We start from the raw sequence: 20,781 nt of genomic DNA, 5'->3' as shown, positions 1-20,781 counted from the left end.
AGGAGGAAACACCGAGGACGGTCTGACAGGATGTGGAAGCGGGGGAGGCTAAGCTAACTGCTAGCCCATGCAGACCGGCAGTTCTGACAGTCATCTTGGCTGGCTTTTGCTTACTTGGACAGTGAGGGTTTTTTTTTTATATGTTGGCAAATATGTGTTCTGTAGATTTTGTAGTTTGGATATACGTGTTCCTGTAGTTTTGATGTGTGTTTTTGTCTTTGTGTTGCACTGCTGTGCGCTGGGGGGGACGATATTTCGTTTCATTTCTTGTGTGCAGGTGCATGGAATGAAATGACAAATGAATGTTCCTGATTTCTGAACTTGCATTAGGGCAGCATATCACATCATGCACGCTGGTGGTTTTGGTTGTTTGTTGTTGTTGTTGTTGTTGTTGTTGTTGTTTTTCAGGGGTGAGGGTTTGAAGGGCTTATTATGGACCTAATACTTTTTTTATCCCATCCATTCATCCATTATCCATACCGCTTATGCTGCTCTCAGGGTCACGGGGATGCTGGAGCCTATATCCCAGCAGTCACTGGGCAGCAGGCGAGGAGACACCCTGGACAGGCCGCCAGTCCATCACAGGGCCGACACACACAAACACACACACACACACACACACACACACACACACACACACATTCACACCTAGGGACAATTTTAGTATGGCCGGGTCACCTGACCTACACGTCTTTGGACTGTGGGAGGGAACCAACGCAGACACGGGGAGAACATGTAAACTCCACACAGACGACGACCCATGACGACCCCCAAGGTTGGACTACCCCGGGACTCAAACCCAGGACCTTCTTGCTTTGAGATGACCGCTCTGACCACGGCGCCACCGTGCCGCCATTGTTTTTTATTTCCTGTGAAAAATGTTTCGAGATGTTTCTCTGACTTTAACGCTGTTCTAACATGGCGTGGTTTTAATCTAAGGACCACACACTACCTTCCACGTGTGGAAAGCAACACCAGCCCTTGACTCAAGTAGAATAGTTGGAAAAAACGTTGACCTACAAGGTTGGTCTCCAATTGAGTGAATACTTTCAATGAGGCGAGCGTGGTCACGGACAACTATCTTCCTGATCAGCCAGAACATATGGTGAGCCGGTTCACTACAGAGAGAGAAGTGTTGAGATTATAAAGCCTCAAGTTTTCTAGAGGATGCACAAGAATGCACATGCAAACACAAACACACACACACTCTCTCTCTCAAATTGACTGAGAGACAGACAACAGACTACACACCAACAGACACACATGCAGACCCACTTTCTAAAATAATCAAAGCCTTTACTTGTGTATGTAAGCACAGACACACCCACTGACTGACATCCCAAGACTCGCCAAGACCCCCCCCTCACACACACACACACACCGTGTACCACCTACAAACAGTTTTAGTGGCAGATGTGAATGCAAATTACATATCATTACTTACACAAACCTGCAGAGCACACACACACACACACACACAAGTGGCGGGTGGGTGGTGGGTTTGGGTTGGTTGACAGATGTGGTGAGTGCAAATGTATGCCGGCACATCGCCAGGCAGCCATCTTCCAACACTGACCCTTTCTTTATAGTCATCTGTTCCTCTGGACCCTCGTTTAGACACTCGTCCTCTTCTTCTTTTATCAAAGCTTTAGTCTTACCTTCTTTCTTTTTTTTTTGCATTTCACAGAAAATATGCATGCTTTATAGATTTGTATGTATGTATGTATGTATGTATGTATGTATGTATGTATGTATGCGTGTATTTGTCTGCAGTCTGTCGATACATCTATCACCTGATACGCCTGTACATTTACAAGCATTGCTGGAATGTGTCCTGGCTGCTACAGTGCCACACGTCTCGCATGCTTCACTCGATCACAACATGGGATGTGCGTGTTCATTTGAACACACACACACACACACACACACACACACACTGTAAACACATTTTTCTTGTTCTACCCATCTCTCTCTCCGTCTCTGCCCCGTCTCTATTACTCTCTCTCACATGTACAAACACACACACACACATGTCAAATAACATGTCACTAATTAGAGGCTTGTTTAATTAAGGCCAACTAACCCCATGGGGTGCACAATGAGCAGCTGTTTGCGTGTGTGTGTGTGTGTGTGTGTGTGTGTTACTTTATGGGTCCAATGCGGTGGGATATAGAAAAGTGCATGCCACCTTATTGAACTGTTGGGGCATTAGTCTAATAAGGGTTTTCACACAGTTGTCATTAGGAGGGCCTCCGGGACGATCATCTGCCCCCAAGTAAACACATATATACTACCCATACACACACCTATATCAAACACAACACATATGGACACATGTATGTAACAGCACACACACACACACACACACACAGACTCAAAGAGGGAATATCACTGACAATCTTTATTCGAATGCTTAGCAAAATGTGTGTGTGTGTGTACAATTTCGTGCAGGTTTGTGTGATAGTGCCACTAAAGATGTTTGCACGTGGTACATGATTTGCATGTGTGTGTGTGTTTGTGCGTGTGTACATGTGGGGTGTATACTCTGATTAGTTCTCTTTCTCTCTTCTTCTCTCTTTCTTTCTTTATATCTCTCCCTTTTGTCATCCTCTCTCATTGCCACTGCACACCGCTTCCAGAACAGTTGGCGTTTAACGACATTGTAGCTTGCATACTTCTCAAAATCGCAGTAAATGTAACTGAGTTACTGTAATGTAACTGAGTTACTGTAATGTAACTGTTTACTCAGGACTGACTGACAGTGATACAGACCCTCATTACGTAACACCAGTCTCTTTTTCCATAATGTTGGAGACAGTGAAAGAATCAAGGCATGGGGCGTCCGGGTAGCGTAGCGGTCTATTCCGTTGCCTACCAACACGGGGGATCGCCGGTTCGAATCCCCGTGTTACCTCCGACTTGGTCGGGCGTCCCTACAGACACAGTTGGCCGTGTCTGCGGGTGGGAAGCCGGATGTGGGTATGTGTCCTGGTCGCTGCACTAGTGCCTCCTCTGGTCAGTCGGGGCACCTGTTCGGGGGGGGACTGGACTGGAGGGGAATAGCGTGACCCTCCCACGCCCTACATCCCTCCTCACTGTCAGGTGAAAAGAAGTGGCTGGCGACTCCACATGTACTGGAGGAGGCACGTGGTAGTCTGTAGGCCTCCCCGGATCGGCAGAGGGGGTGGAGCAGCGACCGGGACGGCGGGGAAGAGTGGGGTAGTTGGCCAGATACAATTGGGGAGAAAAATCCAAAAAAAAAAAAAAAAAGAATTAAGGCAAATGTTGATGAGTGATGTAGGTTTCACCCTACCGAATTAGTGGCGCACGGGGTGGGGCGGCGGATTTAAAGCCTAAAAATTAGTTGTGTTGTGCATACAACACTCCCACTTGTTTCATGCTGATCACTGTGATAATTGTTTGTGGGGCGGGGGGGGGGCACTCATTTGGAAATACAAAACAGGCTCAGCTGTTTGATTCAAGAATGTAATTATTTGGGTATTGACTGTATGAAAGAAACAGACGGAAGAGACAGTGCTTGTGTGTGTGTGTGTGTGTGTGTGTGTGTGTTCTTTTCAGAGGGAGCCCTTTCCTTGCTGCTTCCCATCTGCTTCTGATTATGAAAGCTAATACAATAGTCATTTAGCAGAGCATCTGACTCAGTATTAAAACAAATATGGGACTGACTTCAAGGCCAACCATGTTGTTCTCCTCCCTTTAAGAGTGTCAGTTGTATAGACTGTATACGCAACACAACACAACATGTAGGCCCACCTATAAAGTTACAAATATGATCAGTTCAGACCTTTAAATCACATGTGTGCTGCCACATGTGGTCAAGACAAATGTAAACAGAACGGACCTCAGAATATCTCGGTCTAACATATGTTAGATGTTAGACTTGGTTTAGTCAGCTCAGTTAGACTTAGTTAGACTTGGTTTAGCCAGCTCAGTTAGACTTAGTTAGACTTGGTTTAGCCAGCTCAGTTAGACTTGGTTAGACTTGGTTTAGCCAGCTCAGTTAGACTTGGTTAGACTTGGTTTAGCCAGCTCAGTTAGACTTGGTTAGACTTGGTTTAGCCAGCTCAGTTAGACTTAGTTAGACTTGGTTTAGCCAGCTCAGTTAGACTTGGTTAGACTTGGTTTAGCCAGCTCAGTTAGACTTGGTTAGACTTGGTTTAGCCAGCTCAGTTACACTTGGTTAGACTTGGTTTAGCCAGCTCAGTTAGACTTGCTTAGACTTGGTTTAGCCAGCTCAGTTAGACTTGGTTAGACTTGGTTTAGCCAGCTCAGTTAGACTTGCTTAGACTTGGTTTAGCCAGCTCAGTTACACTTGGTTAGACTTGGTTTAGCCAGCTCAGTTAGATTTGGTTAGACTTGGTTTAGCCAGCTCAGTTAGACTTGGTTAGACTTGGTTTAGCCAGCTCAGTTAGACTTGGTTAGACTTGGTTTAGCCAGCTCAGTTAGACTTGCTTAGACTTGGTTTAGCCAGCTCAGTTAGACTTGGTTTAGCCAGCTCAGTTAGACTTGGTTAGACTTGGTTTAGCCAGCTCAGTTAGACTTGCTTAGACTTGGTTTAGCCAGCTCAGTTAGACTTAGTTAGACTTGGTTTAGCCAGCTCAGTTAGACTTAGTTAGACTTGGTTTAGCCAGCTCAGTTAGACTTGCTTAGACTGGTTTAGCCAGCTCAGTTAGACTTGGTTAGACTTGGTTTAGCCAGCTCAGTTAGACTTGGTTAGACTTGGTTTAGCCAGCTCAGTTAGACTTGGTTAGACTTGGTTTAGCCCGCTCAGTTAGACTTGGTTAGACTTAGTTAGACTTGGTTAGACTTGGTTTAGCCAGCTCAGTTAGACTTAGTTAGACCTGGTTTAGCCAGCTCAGTTAGACTTGGTTAGACTTGGTTTAGCCAGCTCAGTTAGACTTGGTTAGACTTGGTTTAGCCAGCTCAGTTAGACTTGGTTAGACTTAGTTAGACTTGGTTAGACTTGGTTTAGCCAGCTCAGTTAGACTTGGTTAGAACTGATTTAGCCAGCTCAGTCAGCAAGCCTACATCTTAGTTGTTGCTGCTGTTTAACAACACCATAGTTCTGCCACCCAAAGTCAACTGTTGTTTTACATTTTGATGAAATGTAAAGGATTTTTTTAAATTTAATTAAATTAGAATGAAAACATGTTCCGCTTCCGGTGTGGGAGGATGGCGGCGTGAATTCCCATTTGCAGCAGCCTCGCCCAGTACCGGTGTGGGAAGATGGCGGTGTGAATGTGGCCTCACCCAGTACCGTCCATGCGGTGTCCTTGTCCACGTCTGCATCTAAGTTTGTCTTCGTTTGATGGCTGGGAGAGCTGGTGCTGGATCGGCTGGGGAAGCCTAGTCTTGGACCCAGGGACCACGGCCCTGACCGGAGCTGCGCCCGAAGAAGAAACACTGAGGGCGGTCTGACAGGACGTGGAAGCGGGGCAGGTTAAGCTAACTGCTAGCCCATGCAGACCGGCAGTTCCGACAGTCATCCTGGTGTTCGCTGTCTTGGACAGGGATTGTTTTTTTGTCTTTTTGTTTAGTTTAGATATGTGTGTTAGTTTGGCTATATGTGTGCTTATAGTTCCTGTAGTTTGTGGATATGTGTTTTTGTCTTTGTGTTACACTGCTGTGGTCTGGGGCAAGTGATGTGTCATGAAATGACAAAGTGTTTCTGATTGTGATTCTGAAGCGGGACGGATAGAAGTTGAAGCTCTGGCCTTGCAGAGATCTTCACATCTGCACCAGTGGAAATCATCAGCGCTGCTAGAGAAAAGGAGATGAAAAACTCTGCTCCCTAAAGGTTCCCATTCAAAATACAACCATAGCATTTCTCACTCTGTTTCTCGTGCACACACACGCACACACACACACACACACACACACACATGCACACACACACACACATATCATGCCGCTCTATACTTGTGGGGACCCCTCATTGACTACATTCATTCCCTAGCCCTTAACCCTAACCTTAACCATCATAACTACATGCCTAACCTTAACCCTTACCCTAACCTTAACCTAGTCCTAATTCTAACCTTAACCCTTACCCTAACCTTAACCTAGTCCTAATTCTAACCTTAACCCTTACCCTAACCCTAATCTTAACCTAATCCTAATTCTAATTTTAACTGGTACACTAACCTTAACCTAATCCTAATTCTAACCTTAACCCTAACCTTAACCTAATCCTAATTCTAGCCTTAACCCTTACCTTAACCTAATCCTAAATCTAACCTCAACCCTTACCCTAACCTTAACCTAATCCTAATTCTAACCTTAACCCTAACCTTAACCTAATTCTAACCTTAACCCTTACCCTAACCATAACCTAGTCCTAATTCTAACCTTAACCCTTACCCTAACCATAACCTAGTCCTAATTCTAACCTTAACCCTTACCCTAACCATAACCTAGTCCTAATTCTAACCTTAACCCTTACCCTAACCATAACCTAGTCCTAATTCTAACCTTAACCCTTACCCTAACCATAACCTAATCCTAATTCTAACCTTAACCCTTACCCTAACCATAACCTAGCCCTAATTCTAACCTTAACCCTTACCCTAACCATAACCTAGTCCTAATTCTAACCTTAACCCTTACCCTAACCTTAACCTAGTCCTAATTCTAACCTTAACCCTTACCCTAACCATAACCTAATCCTAATTCTAACCTTAACCCTTACCCTAACCTTGACCTAATCCTAATTCTAACTTTAACCGGTACACTAACCTTAACCTAATTCTAACTTTAACCGGTATACTAACCTTAACCTAGTCCTAATTCTAACCTTAACCCTTACCCTAACCTTAACCTAATTCTAACCTTAACCTTTACTCTAACCTTAACCTAATCCTAATTCTAACCTTAACCCTTACCCTAACCTTGACCTAATCCTAATTCTAACTTTAACCGGTACACTAACCTTAACCTAATCCTAATTCTAACCTTAACCCTTACCCTAACCTTGACCTAATCCTAATTCTAACTTTAACCGGTACACTAACCTTAACCTAATTCTAACTTTAACCGGTATACTAACCTTAACCTAATTCTAATTCTAACTTTAACCGGTACACTAACCTTAACCTAATTCTAATTTTAACCGGTACACTAACCTTAACCTAATCCTAATTCTAACCTTAACCCTAAACCCAAGTCCCAACCCTAAAATAGACCCTTTTTCTCATGAGGACCCATAAAATGTCCTCATAAGGTAGGTGTTTCAGGTTTTTTGGTCCCCATTAGGATAGAAAAACCCGGCACACACACACACACCCCACATACAGTCTCACATACAGATGTTGTTTATACAAGAAGAGCCCTCCTCCAGTCCTTCCCAGAATCCCTTGTTGTTTCTCCCAGAAAGCACGCAGGTTTCAGGGAGAGGGGTGGCGCTGCAATGTCAGAGGTCATCTGACAGAAATATTTGATGTTTCTCTTCTCTGCTTCCCTCTTTCTGTGTCTCCCTCGGTCTTTCCCTTTATCCTCTGCCCTCTTGTCTACCTCTTCTGCCTTGTTTTTCTTTTATTCTTCCCCCATTTTCCACCCCCCACCCACCCCCTTCTCTCCCACACACAGAGCAATAAGGTCAAACTCGCTGGATGGAGTTGTGTGTGTACGTGTGTCCAAGCACACTCTCTCTTCTCACTCGTCTTAAGAGCAGGGGGTTCAACACCCCCCCCCCCAATCGAAAAACCCAAACCCTGTAAATTTAGTATCCCAGACAGCACTTTGTCATGCAGAATTCCTGCATGGACCGCCGGCAGACAAGTTAGTTTTATCCTACTGATGATATGCTTTTGCAGCAGTAGTCCGGGAAGCAGTCTTACTAAGACAACTAGAAAACAAAATGAAATAACCGCCACGAAATGATAAAAGTTTCAATTGTTGTGCCTACATAAAGGTCATTTTCTAAACTCAGACTTGGCTGGAATCCTCATTTAGAGAAGTTCTGATGCTTGAACAGAGTGGAGTCTCTTTATGTGACAGCTGGTTAATTTCAGACTATCGATGCTGTCCTAACTCTGGAAACGATGGACATGATGACAACGTGGTCATTTACAGGAGCTCCTCCACTCTTTATGTTTTTATGAGGTACTGAGATTATAAGCCATGCAACAGGTGTTGGTTTTTACTGTCACTCATTTCCAACGTCTGCCTCAGACTGAAGACGATCTGATCTTCACTTTGCCTGCATGAGCTGTAGTTACCCTCTGGCCAAAATAACCCACCCTGTGCCGCCACCTGCTGGACAACACTGTACCTTGCTGAGTAAGGTTGCATAGTCACACAAGCCTCCTTCACCGGGAGAGATGATCCTTCAACTGTAAACTACCTAGCACTCAGGACAGCCATGTTGGCCATTGACATCCATAGCTGTGGTTGTGATGGTTAGGCTGTAATCTTTGTGGAGGGGGGTCAAACCTGAATTTGACGTTAAAGACTTCTCCTGGATCGCCACCTTGCAGCGGTTGAGAAGCTTGCGTGTACCAATGATCCCAAGAGCTATGCCGTCCGGAGCTTGGCTCCTGGGAGGGTCGCCCAAGGTGGGTAGGTCAAGGGGGAGGTTCCAGACGAAGCGCAATCCAACAAAGACCTCAACGAAACAACTGGCAGATGATGCCTCCAGGTCACAACGGCAGGGAAGGTGATGAAGGCTGCAACAGAGGGTGGTCCCCAATCATCTTGGTTCTCCATGCCATTGGACCCTGGCCACCCCCATCAAGAACCGTGTGGTGGCTGCAGGCGCATCAGCCACTCCACATAAAAAGCTGTCACGTGCAGGCGTCCTCCGGTTTTGCGGCTCCAGGATCAGCCTCCCGCCTGAGGACCCAGAGGGACCCAGAGAGAGGACGGTCATACTTGACCCTGAGTGACCACTGATGATGATGATGATGATATTAAGGATCAACAGAGCATCACAACAAAGCCAAACAAACATTTTCAACTCTCTCTCCCTCTGTGATCCATAGATTAAAATTACGTGTTATTATCATACCACCCCACACATTGCAGTTACTGCGTTCATATTCCTACAAAGGCCCAGAGTACATATCCATGTTCTCCTGGGTTTGCAAATGAAATGTGCTGCATGAGGCATTTCTACTCATTCATAGTCTGTTCCAACATGTTCAACTTCCAGGGCCACAGGGGACGGAGGCAGAAAGCAGGGAGATGGCATGGGAACACAGGGAGAACATGTACACTTCACCCAGAGGATCCACGCTGGGGCAGCACGGCGGCCCAGTGGTGAGCACTGTTGCCCCACAGCAAGAGGGTCCTGGGTTTGAACCCCAGGCCGTCCCAGGTCCTTTCTGTGTGGAGTTTGCATGTTCTCCCCGTGTCTGCATGGGCTTCCCCCGGGTGCTCTGGTTTCCTCCCACCATCAAAAAGACATGAATGTTGGAGTTAATACTCCAGTCTGTGCCCCTGAGCAAGGCAGTGGAAAGAGGAGCTGGAGTCGGTCCCCGGGCGCTGCAGCTGCCCACTGCTCCTGTACAATAGGATGGGTTACATGCAGAGAACATATTCTTTGGAAGCTTTACAATGACAAAATAAAGTGGCTTTGTTCTTTCTCAGGACCCTCTTACCATGAGGTAGAAATACAGTCCCAACCCCTAGGGCCCCGTGCAGCACCTGCACAAGCTAGGCTATGTGACATGTCATTTCCAGAGACATACCGCAGCAGCAAGTGGATCAGGAACATTTGTTTTCATTTCATTTCATGCACTTGCGTACATGAAATGAAATACCGTTTCCCCCAACCCACAGCAGTGCAGCACAAAGACAAAAACACATATCCAAACTACAAAAAAAATATATAAAAACTACAAAAATACATATCCAACATATCCACACAAAAAAAAGTTCACTGTCTAAGAGATCGAACACCAGCCAAGATGACTGCCAGAACTGCCGGTCTGCATGGTCTAGCAGTTAGCTTAGCCTGCCCTCCTTCCACGTCCTGTCAGACCGCCCGTGTTGCTTATTGTTTGGGCGCAACTCCGGGCAGGGCCGTGGTCCTTGGGCCCACCGGACACAGCAGACCAGGCTCCCCCAGCCGATCCAATGCCAGCTCTCCCAGTGAGACAGCCTTGACACACGTCCCCACGCTCCACATGACGACACCAAAAACACAGTCAACCCCAGGCGAGGCCACCACCAGACCGTCCTTGGTGTTATCGGAACTGCCGGTCTGCATGGGCTAGCAGCTAGCTTAGCCTGCCCCACTTGCGCATCCTGTCAGGCCACCCTTGGTGTTTCCTCTTCGGGTGCAGCTCCGGGCAGGGCCGTGGTCCCTGGGCCCACAGGATACAGCAGACCAAACTCCCCCAGCCGATCAAGCGCCGGCTCTCCCAGCCATCAAACTTGGACGCAGACATGGACAAAGACACTGCGTGGACACTACTGCGTGAGGCTGCCGCGAACATACGTTCGCGCCGCCATGTTTGTATGAATGAATGTATATGTATGAATGGAGTTTAATGAGGGTGCAGCATCTCACAGATGTCTCGGTGCACTTCAGCGGAAAACAAAACTACATAATAAAGTGCACTGTTAAGGATCGATGGGTCCAGCCAATGTGGGATTGGTCAAGTTAAGCTGTGAGAAAAGCAAAAAAGAGTCACCCGGTGTACAGTAACGCGGTGGTGGACCACGTTATTGGTCAATATTAGGGGTTGTGGGCTGTGTTTAGACCAGCAGTACTCTCTTCCAGCACGAGTGACACTCACACCATGAAATGGATCAGATCTGTGTTGTCATCATTTTACCCCTGAGGTCCCCTGATGGAGGCAAAACAGGAGTCCTCCTCTAGTGTACTTTATACTTCCTCTGAAGAGACGGTAAAGATATGTTGATATGAAATGAGTCTGAGACATTTTGGGAGGCAAATCTTTGCAGCCCTCCCTGTAAATAGGAAGATATAATCCATTGCGTTTTACCTCAAATAAGTTGCAGCGTTGAGGAATTTGCCTCCTTTGGACAAACCCCGGATCAGACCTCAGTTATTACTATTTTGGTAAAGTGAAAGTGACATTAGCCAAATATTTTACTGTTTCACCAGGAAATGATGGGAGACATCTTCCCTCTCTTAACAAAGTCTAGAGTAGAAATCAACCCCAAATAATAAAAATAAAACGTTTTCATTAAAATAAATAATTTTATTACATTTCATTGTCACTGTCATCCTACCTGTTCAACTTCTTGAACAACTTCACCTGCAAAAATAAGACTTCGAAGACACAAAACAGTGGCAGTTGCAAATTCTCAGTATCATTTACAAAGAGGCGCCTTAAAATGTAAAAAAACAAAACACAGTTGAACAGGAGCAAAATAGAGGAAGCCTTTTAGTGATGCACAATTTGCACAATTTGTAGAAAAAAAGAAAAAAGGAAGTTTTATAAAATGAGCAGCAACTCAGTTTGACTTCCGTTGACGTCTGGCAACCGAGCAAAAAGGCTGAAATCTAACACTGAACACATTCCAACAAGTCCTAAAAAAGCACCGTGCTTGCCCCTCCCTCAACAGTGACTGGGGACAGATATTTAATGTATTCTCACATATCTGTAAACAGACCATAAACCCTGAGTTTCACACAGCCATCGTTGGCACACCACCCCCTAACTGTAAGGTCACAACTTTGCAGGCACGTGCTCTAGCATTTGCCTCATTACTAGCACGCAGACTTATCCTAGTCAACCGGAACCTGTGAAATAACCAGTTTAATTGAGAAGACATTAGTTTGTTTTGTTTCTTCTTCTTCAGTAAATACACATTCTGATCCGCTCTCCAGTCCAGCTGGTGGCGGTAGTGTGCCAAATCGTTGTTTGCCAACCGCCGATAAACCTAAAATTTAAAGGAAGGGGCGGGGCCTTGGCTGTGACGTGTTTCCTGTCAGGATATATACATCGAACACTGGCGACCAGCAGGCGTTTATCCTTCTTTTTCTTTTTTAGAAAAATGGCCGAACCGCCGTCTCAGACACAGAAAGTGGACGAACGCCACGCTGAGCGCTGCTGTGTCCCTCTTTGTTCACCTTTGTCCGAGTCCAACTCCCGTTTGACTTGTCATTCATTCGCTGTGTTTCGTGCCTATCACAAACCTGCGAAATAACCAGTTTAATTGAGAAGACATTAGTTTGTTTTGTTTCTTCTTCAGTAAATACACATTCTGATCCGCTCTCCGTTCCAGCTGGTGGCGGTAGTGTGCCAAATCGTTTTTTGCCAACCGCCGATAAACCTAAAATTTAAATGAATAAAGGGGGCGGGGCCTTGGCGGTGACGTGTTTCCGGTCAGGGTATATACATCGAGCACTGGCGATCAGCAGGCGTTTATCCTTTTTTTTAGAAAAATGGCCGAACCGCCGTCTCAGACACAGAAAGCGGACGAATGCCACGCTGAGCGCTGTTGTGTCCCTCTTTGTTCAGCTTTGTCCGAGTCCAGCCCGAACCGTTTGACTTGTCACCGCTTCCCTGCGGACGGTGACTACAGGCGGAAATGGCTCGACTCCATCGGGAAGGAGGACCTGTCCCCTGAGGAAGGCGCCGGAGTGTGCTGGGCCCATTTCAGAGACGGTGACTACGAGAACGGAGAGCCGCAAAGGAAACGACTGAAACCGGACGCGGTCCCCGGCCTCTTTCCGTGGAACGGGTACCGCCCGGCTCGGCACGGGGTCGAAGGGCAGGCGGACCGCTGGGTGGTGGACACGGTTGTCCATGATCACCGCTACGGACAGGTGAGGTGACCCGAAAGGATTCATCGATGTCACGTTTTAGATGCTGGTACCGGTTCCGAGTACGAAGCTTTAAATATCCCGGTACCGGTCCGATCTATCACGTTTACCGAACAGTGCGGACTTGGACCACCAGTTCATATAAAGTCAGTTTTTCCACCATGAAAGAAATACAGGCTTCCACCCACGTGTCAGAACAGCAGTAAATCCAGTCGTTTTCATGTGATCCGTGCACAGCTTTTGGTGGAAGACTTGAGTCTTTGGTAAACCCTCCGAAACCGGTACCCCGTTCCTCTCTGGTGTCGGCGTGACCAGGCATCCCACTTAGTACTGCTGCTGCTGCTGCTACTACAACCAGTATTTTCGGCTGCCACCGGTAGGGGTCGCCATAGCGGATCGTCCATTTCCCTCTCTTCCTGTCCTCCGAATTTGTTTATTTTTATTAAACAATTTGTATAGAAGATGCAACAGGAGAAAAAAACAACAACAATTTAAACGGAGCCAGGGGGAATCTTCAAGTAAAGACAAATAGGTTGCAAAAATAGGCAGTCTAAGCAGCTCTCTTATTTTTCGAGTCCGTGATGGTCTTAATGTATTGTTTGGTGTCATTTTCAAAAACTAAAAATAGGAGTTTAGAATGGCCAAGTTTTGACTTATGAATGTGATACTTTGCTAAAATAATCAGTAAATTTATGATATGGAGTTCTTTACTTTTGTTACTATTATTAACCCTGTCCTCTGCACCCTGCGTCCTCTGTCACACCAGCCACCAGCACATGCTGCATGCTGTCATGTGACTAAAATAACCAATGAGAATAATAAATTACTCCTAACGACCACTAGAGGGGAGAAAATACTAAAATGAAAGGCAAGTCTTTACGGAACATGACAATTTGGCCTTTTTGCTTCTGGTCACCCTTCTTCCAGGTCTTCAGTAGTCCATCCCAGTCCAAAATCCAGATGGAGCTTCAAGATCTCAAGGAACAAAAAGAGAAGCTGAGCCAGATGATTCTCAAAGAGCGTTACGGTGTCATGCGATTTGCAGATTGTGACGATGCCATCCATTTATACACAAGGTGATCTATTGAAATTGTCAGGCTGGTAATCATGATGCAGCTATCCAATGTAAGAAATCTTGAAAGATCTTTTAATTGGAATGACTATGTTTTATTTTAATGACTGGATTGTAATATAAATGCTGATGTACTCCACAGGTTTGCTACCTATGATCATCTGATGGCCTTCTGGCAGCTGATTGAACCTGCTGCTGCAAATATCCGTTATTTCTCTAAATATCGCAAACGGAAGGAACTGGCTCAGCCTGGAAGACTACCAGTAAGTCACAATTAAAGATTAAAAAGGGGCTGTATGTAGCTCTACACCCATTTTTATCCTTTTATACAAGGACTCTACCTTCACTGTTCTCTATATCTACACCCCTTTTTATCCTTTTCTACATATCAGGAGCCACAGACGGGATAAAAAAGGGTGCTTACTTACACTTTAAGGGGGCTGTGTGTAATTTCTAACTGAGGACTGACCTCTGTTGAGCACAGCAGTGGCTCAGGAAGTCGAGCGGGTTGTCTGGTATCTGGAGGGTTGTTGGTTTGATCCTCGGCTCATCCCAGCTAAAATGTCTATGTCTATGAGCAAAACACCTAACCCCTAACTGCTCGTGATGAGCTGCTGGTTGTTACCTCGCATGGTTTAACGCAGCCATCAGTGTATGAGTGCGTGGGGGGGGGGGTTGTAAGGTATTAATTATAAAGCACTTTGGGGGAAATAGCTATACAAATGCAATCCATTTACCATTCTATTGGTCAGCGATGTGAATAACAGCAACAAATAAACATAGCCAAAACAAGTTAATACATAATCACAGTAAGTTTAATCAGTTCATCTGGACATGTTTATTGAGACAGAAACATTTCATCACTCATTTAAGTGAGGGACTTTCATCACTCACAAAAATGAGTGATGAAAGTCAGATGAGCCTGAAGAGTCTTCAGTCTCAACTGACTGCAGGTATCCCCACCCTTATAAACAATACAGTGGCATAACGACTGAACACGATCTGTTTCGTATGCAAATTGTCGTGATCATTAATTAGAGTTTCAGTGGCAATGTTTAGCATTAACAAATTTGGGAATGGTTGCAATCACAGCATTGTAAGATGGCAACAGACAACAGATATACTCTTGGGCCCTGCCCTCGGTTCAGGGATGGTCGTTTCCTCTTCACAGTGATGGCCTCTTTTACTCCCCATTCAAACCAGCGTTCCTCCCTATCAAGGATCTGCACATCCTCATCCTTGAAAGAGTGGCCACTGGCCTGTAGATGGGTGTAGACTCCAAAGTCCTGGCCTGACACATTAGCTCATCTGTGTTGTGCCATTCTTTTGGCCAGGGTCTGTCTGGTTTCCCCGATGTACAAGTCACAGCAATTCTCCTGACACTTAACATCATACACGATATTGCTCTGTTTGTGCCAAGGGACCCGATCCTTGGAGTGGACCAATTTCTGGCGCAGCATGTTTTGGGGTTTGAAAACAACTGAGATGCGGTGTTTTGAAAATACGCATCTCAACCTTTTCAACACTCCTGCCACATTCAGAATCACCACTGGTTTACCCTTAGGCAGCTGTTGCCCTTCTCCTCTCTTCGATCAGTTGGTGCACTGTTTGGGCGTCTTCCTGGCTTTAACAAATGCCCAGATAAATAAATAAAGTTGTCTGAAATGCCCAGTTAGGATAAACACACTTCACCAGGGCCTGTTTAATATGGGATTTCTCTCCTTCCCCAGCCACTGTGTTGGTGGGGACGTTGTCAGATCAGTGGTACAGTCTCCTGATAACTCCTAGTTTATGCTGCAGTGGTTAATGAGAGTCAAACCTTAAGTACTGATCAGTATGTGTTGGTCTATGGTAAACATCAACAATCAAATGTCCCCCATCACCAATTGAAGTTTGACAGTCTAAAAAAGCTAACCTGTCATTTTTCACATCCTCCTTGGTGAACTTGATGTCGTTGTCCACCGCGTTAATGTGGTCGGTTAAATGTGGTATGTCCTGAGATTTAAATTTAACCCAGGTGTCGTCCACAAATCTGAACCAATAGCTAGGTCGTGTCCTTCGATAGGACATCAGAGCCCTCTTTTCCTCTTCTTCCACATACAAGTTGGCCACGAGAGGTGAAACCGGGGAACCCATAGCACACCCATCTTACAATGCTGTGAGTGTAACTATTCCCCAGTCCTCTGTGAATAGTACACATGGCCTTTGCAGCTCTAGTTAATGGTCATAGCAATTTATTTATGATACCGATCATTGTTTTTGGTCGTTATACCACTGTATTGTTTATAGGGGTGGGGATACCTGCAGTCAGCTGAGACTGAAGAGGTCACTTGGATGAGTGATGAAATGTTTCTCCCAATAAACGTTGTGTCCAGATGAACGGATTCAACTTTATGTGATTTCCTTACCTGGATTATTTAGCATGCATCAAGACATAGTAATCGGAAGGTTCCTGGTTTGATCTCCAGCTCCTTCAGCGAGCATGTCAAAGTGTCCTTGAGCACAACACTGAACAACTAACTGTTCCTGATGAGTAGGTTGGCGTCTTGCATGGCAGCCTCCCCCTTGCAGTGTATACATGTGTGTGTGAATGGGTGAAAGTGAGGCATACACTGTAAAGCGCTTTGAGTGGTCAGTAGACTAGAGAAGTGTGATATAAATGCAGTCCATTTACCAATTCAGCTTTTTATATTTCTCTGCTTTGGGAAACTTTCATTGCAAAAACTTTTATGAATTAAGTTTGATCAACTTAATATTTCATTGAGCATTAATATGTGATGGTCAAAATAAACTGCCAATTAATGACACTTTTTTTGTGTTTATGCCATTCAGCCTTTGTCAAAAGTGGACGAATTCTTCATGTTCATGGCATATCTCGTTCTGGGCCTGGAGGAGTTTGACCTGGCTTCGTGTTTCATGGTTGAGAAGTCCAGTGTGGTCACCATCCTGACGTCCTGGACTGATTTCCTGCACCGTATTTTAGGCTCTGTCCCCATGTGGCTCTCCAAGGAGAATGTCAGAGCTCATCTGCCCATGGAGTTCAAGCACTACCCCGACACCCAGGTGGTCGTCGATTTCATAGAATTGCATTGCAGAACCCCGGTCAGCCTCTTCCCCTGCGAGGAGACTATATTTTATGACGAACTGGAAACCGAGTACACCGTCAAGGCGCTGGTGGGAATGGCACCCCATGGCTCGGTGACTTTTATATCCGCCTTCTTCCCCGGGCGCTTTAGCGATGAGGAGGTTTTTCAGAAGTCAGGGATCATCCCCTTACTTGCCCCGGACATGTCCATAATGGTGGACAAGGGCCTCAGAGTGAAAACTCTTGTCCCTTGTAAGGTCCACCGGCTGCCCTTCATATCAAAGGAGAAAGAGTCGGTGGTTTACATGATGAAGCGGTCCACAGCGCGGTTGAGAGCGTACATCGATGTGATGTTCCAGAGGGTGAGGACGTTTGCCCTATTTAACCAGGTCATCCCACTGTCCACCGCCCAAAACTTAAACCAGTTGTTCACAGTGGCATGCATGATGGTAAACTACCAAACTGAACCCGCTAAGAAAGCATCGGCTGAAGCAGAGTGGTAAAAAAACCAAAATCCGTCAGGTGGACCGGACCTCTGTATATTTATGAAGACACTTCAAAGGTTTACTAAACAGCAAATTCAGCTCTGCAGCTATCTTTGATGATTGTCGTGGATGTTTTGAAATAAACGCTTTTTCAAATGCTGTGTTTTTTCTTTTTGTACACGTATGCCAGACAAGTTAAGGTGCATGTGTTTGGAACAAGATATCAAAATACTAAACCGTTCCTTAATAAATCAAATCGTTTTTGAGTAACTCATTAGTACCCATATTGGGGCAGTTTAATGTTGGAAGGAATTAACACGAGTCACAGGTTATTACAATTTATTGTTTAATGCGGTGTGTCTTTGTGGATTTAGAGAAAGCATGACAGGGTGTGGTATTGTATGAGGAAGTCAGGAGTTGCAGAGAAGTATGTAGGGGTGGTGCAGGATATGTATGAGGGAAGTGTGACAGTGGTGAGGTGTGTGGTTGGAATGACAGATGGGTTCAAGTTGGAGGTGGGATTACATCAAGGATCGGCTCTGAGCCCTTTCTTGTTTGCAGTGGTGATGGGCAGGTTGACGGACGAGATCAGGCAGGAGTCTCCATGGACTATGATGTTTGTGGATGATATTGTGATCTGTAGTGAGAGTAGGGTGCAGGTGGAGGAGAGGTGGAGGTATGCACGGGAGAGAAGAGGAATGAAAGTCAGTAGGAGCAAGACAGAATACCTATGTGTGAATGAGAGGGAGGACAGCAGAATGGTGAGGATGCAAGGAGTGGAGGTGACGAAGGCGTATGAGTTTGGGTCAACTGTCCAAAGTGACGGGGAGTGCAGAAGAGAGGTGAAGAAGAGAGGGCAGGCAGGGTGGAGTGGGTGGAGAAGAGAGGGCAGGCAGGGTGGAGTGGGTGAAGAAGAGAGGGCAGGCAGGGTGGGTGGAGAAGAGAGGGCAGGCAGGGTGGAGTGGGTGAAGAAGATAGTGCAGGCAGGGTGGAGTGGGTGAAGAAGAGAGGGCAGGCAGGGTGGAGAAGAGTGTCAGGAGTGATTTGCGACATCAGGGTACCGGCAAGAGTTAAAGGGAAGGTTTACAAGATAGTTGTGAGACCAGCTATGGTATAGACACGTTTACGGGGCACTTCCGGTCCATTTCCGCATCCGGGCCACCCTACGCTTTTCCTTTCCGGTGTAGCGAGTGGCTACTTAGTTACCAGGTTGGCTTTTTGGCGATGAAGTGATGGGAACAAAGACGTTTTTTTTGGTGGTTTCTTCAGATTCAAAGCCTTCAACCGCCCGCTGGAATAGCGCGTGGCCTGAACAGCGCGTGGCCTGAACGAGTTTAATATTTCCTCAACAGCTTAATTGGAGAGAGAAAAAAACCACACCGACTAATTAACCCTCACAGACTAGAACGTCAACGGATCCCTGTGCGCGCGTCATCTCCATCACACGTGACAGGGTCATTAAAGCGGCGGCTTGATGCTGACGTCATCGGGTCAAACGACGTTTCGCCCCTCCCCCTCCCCCCTTTGGGCCGAGTTCGGCGGATGTTATAAATGAGAGCGGCGAGAGAGGAGGTAGAGACTCACCATGAGCTGCCGCATCGCAAGTGTGACGTCGCCGGAGGTCGCTGTGCAGAACAGGCCGACCTGAGGAGCAGGTAAGGCCGAAGTAACGTGCGCGCTGGCCGGACTCTAAACGGCGTTAAACGGGCGGGTTTTTTTTTACTTCGATCTTCCAATTTCAAATAAACGAAGAAACGGCGGACGACACGTGGGTGTAAACGTCAAACGTTACGCCCGCGACGAGTCTGAAAGCTACAAACACGTTTTTAGTGAACGCCATGACTCCGCAGGCCCACATGGCGGAAAATGCGACGCAGTCACTACTACTGCTAATACTGCTACTTCCGGCTGCCCCCGCTAGGGGGCGCCAGAGCGGCTCGACCGGGTCGCAGCGGCCTGCGACGAGTCTGAAAGCTACAAACACGTTTTTAGTGAACGCCGTGAATCCGCAGGCCTACATGGCGGAAAATGCGACGCAGTCACTACTACTGCTAATACTGGCACTTCCGGTTGCCCCCGCTAGTGGGCGCCAGAGCGGCTCGACCGGGTCGCTGCGGGTGGTATCAGCTTCCTCTTTCAGCAACTTTAACAGAGAAACTGTACCAATATCTGTAGGCTTTGATTCCGTATTGTAACGTGCGTGGATAACGTGCATGACCCTTTAGTCTAGCGGTTAGCGAGGCCTCCTGCGGTGCGGGCGACGCGGGTTCGCTTCCCGGCCGCGGCACTTCCTGTGGTTGTCTCATCCCCCGGATTCGCTACAATACTCTCAGTTTCAACGTGATATCGGAACACCAACTAGGCCAGTGTTTCTCAACCCAGTCTTCAAGGGACCCCCTATCCTGCAGGTTTTCTTTGCAACCCTGAATAGGGACCTGTCTGTAGTTATTCAACCAATCAGCAATGAATGCCTGAGTTTGCACACCTTGCATAATTAAGTGCTATGAGATGACTGGTTGAGTAAGTACAAGCAGGGCTACCTGTGCAGGGTTACAATGAAAGTCTGCAGGATAGGGGGTCCTTGAGGACTGGGTTGAGAAACACTGAGCTAGGCTATTCACAAAGCCTAACCCAAACCTTAATGTAGACCACTGTGCGGAGAAAACAACACAACAGAACAGCAGCTTGAAGGCCCACGTTAGGCTGTGCTCGGCTTTTGTCAGGTCAGCTGGTGAAAGTAAGAACCGGGCGCTGGATCCAGATGTAAGCAGTGTAAAATGTGAAGACCCCTCTATCCAACACCCACCGTGTAATGTTTTACAGGACAAACGAACCGTTTCCACTTCGTTTAAGACTCAATATTCGGCCTCCTTCTTCAACCGTTGGTACCCCCCCCCCCTCCCCGGCATCTATTGTCCACCTCAGGCAACGGCCCATCACCCGAGCTCACAGACCCCAGCTGCTGGCCCGCTGGCGTGTGGATTCTGGTGTGTGAACCGGGTTCTGGACGGGTCTCTGAGACAGACAGGGGCGGATCTACGGGGTGGCAACAGGGGGGGCAAGACTGCCACCTCTGGGACACAGTCTTGCCCCCCCTGTTGCCACCCCAGGAAGAAATCTCTAGATCCGCCACTGGAGACAGACTCAAATGCCACGGCTGTGTTGGAAATTGGCACATGTGAATGAGCAATGAGGGCCATTGTTTTTTGTTTTGTTCCCTGGCTTGTTGATTGTTTTAATTGGTCTGCTTGTGTCAAGACTTTGAGCGAAACTTCTTGCCTGTGAACGTTTTTATATAAGTAAAGAGTTGCCATTATTATTATTGTTGTTATTATTAACATTGCTGTTCTGGATGGTTATAATCAAATCAGTGGGGCGT

The 20,781-nt window shown here is 46.5% G+C and overlaps 1 protein-coding gene across 1 annotated transcript; it reads left to right on the top strand.

Moving 5' to 3' along the window:
- The first annotated feature begins 12,315 nt into the window (after window positions 1-12,315).
- LOC130131697 (uncharacterized) lies at window positions 12,316-17,549 on the top strand. Its single transcript, XM_056301479.1, has 4 exons — window positions 12,316-12,763; window positions 13,688-13,836; window positions 13,975-14,095; window positions 16,665-17,549. The coding sequence occupies exons 1-4, from the start codon at window positions 12,380-12,382 to the stop codon at window positions 17,418-17,420; spliced, it is 1,410 nt and encodes a 469-aa protein (XP_056157454.1). The 5' UTR covers window positions 12,316-12,379; the 3' UTR covers window positions 17,421-17,549.
- Window positions 17,550-20,781: the final 3,232 nt, after the last annotated feature.

The sequence above is a fragment of the Lampris incognitus genome, chromosome 21 (genome assembly GCF_029633865.1).
Source record: "Lampris incognitus isolate fLamInc1 chromosome 21, fLamInc1.hap2, whole genome shotgun sequence".
Lineage (NCBI taxonomy): Eukaryota > Metazoa > Chordata > Actinopteri > Lampriformes > Lampridae > Lampris > Lampris incognitus.
Note: the sequence above shows the minus strand (reverse complement) of the source record. Positions and strands in the feature narration are given on the sequence as shown.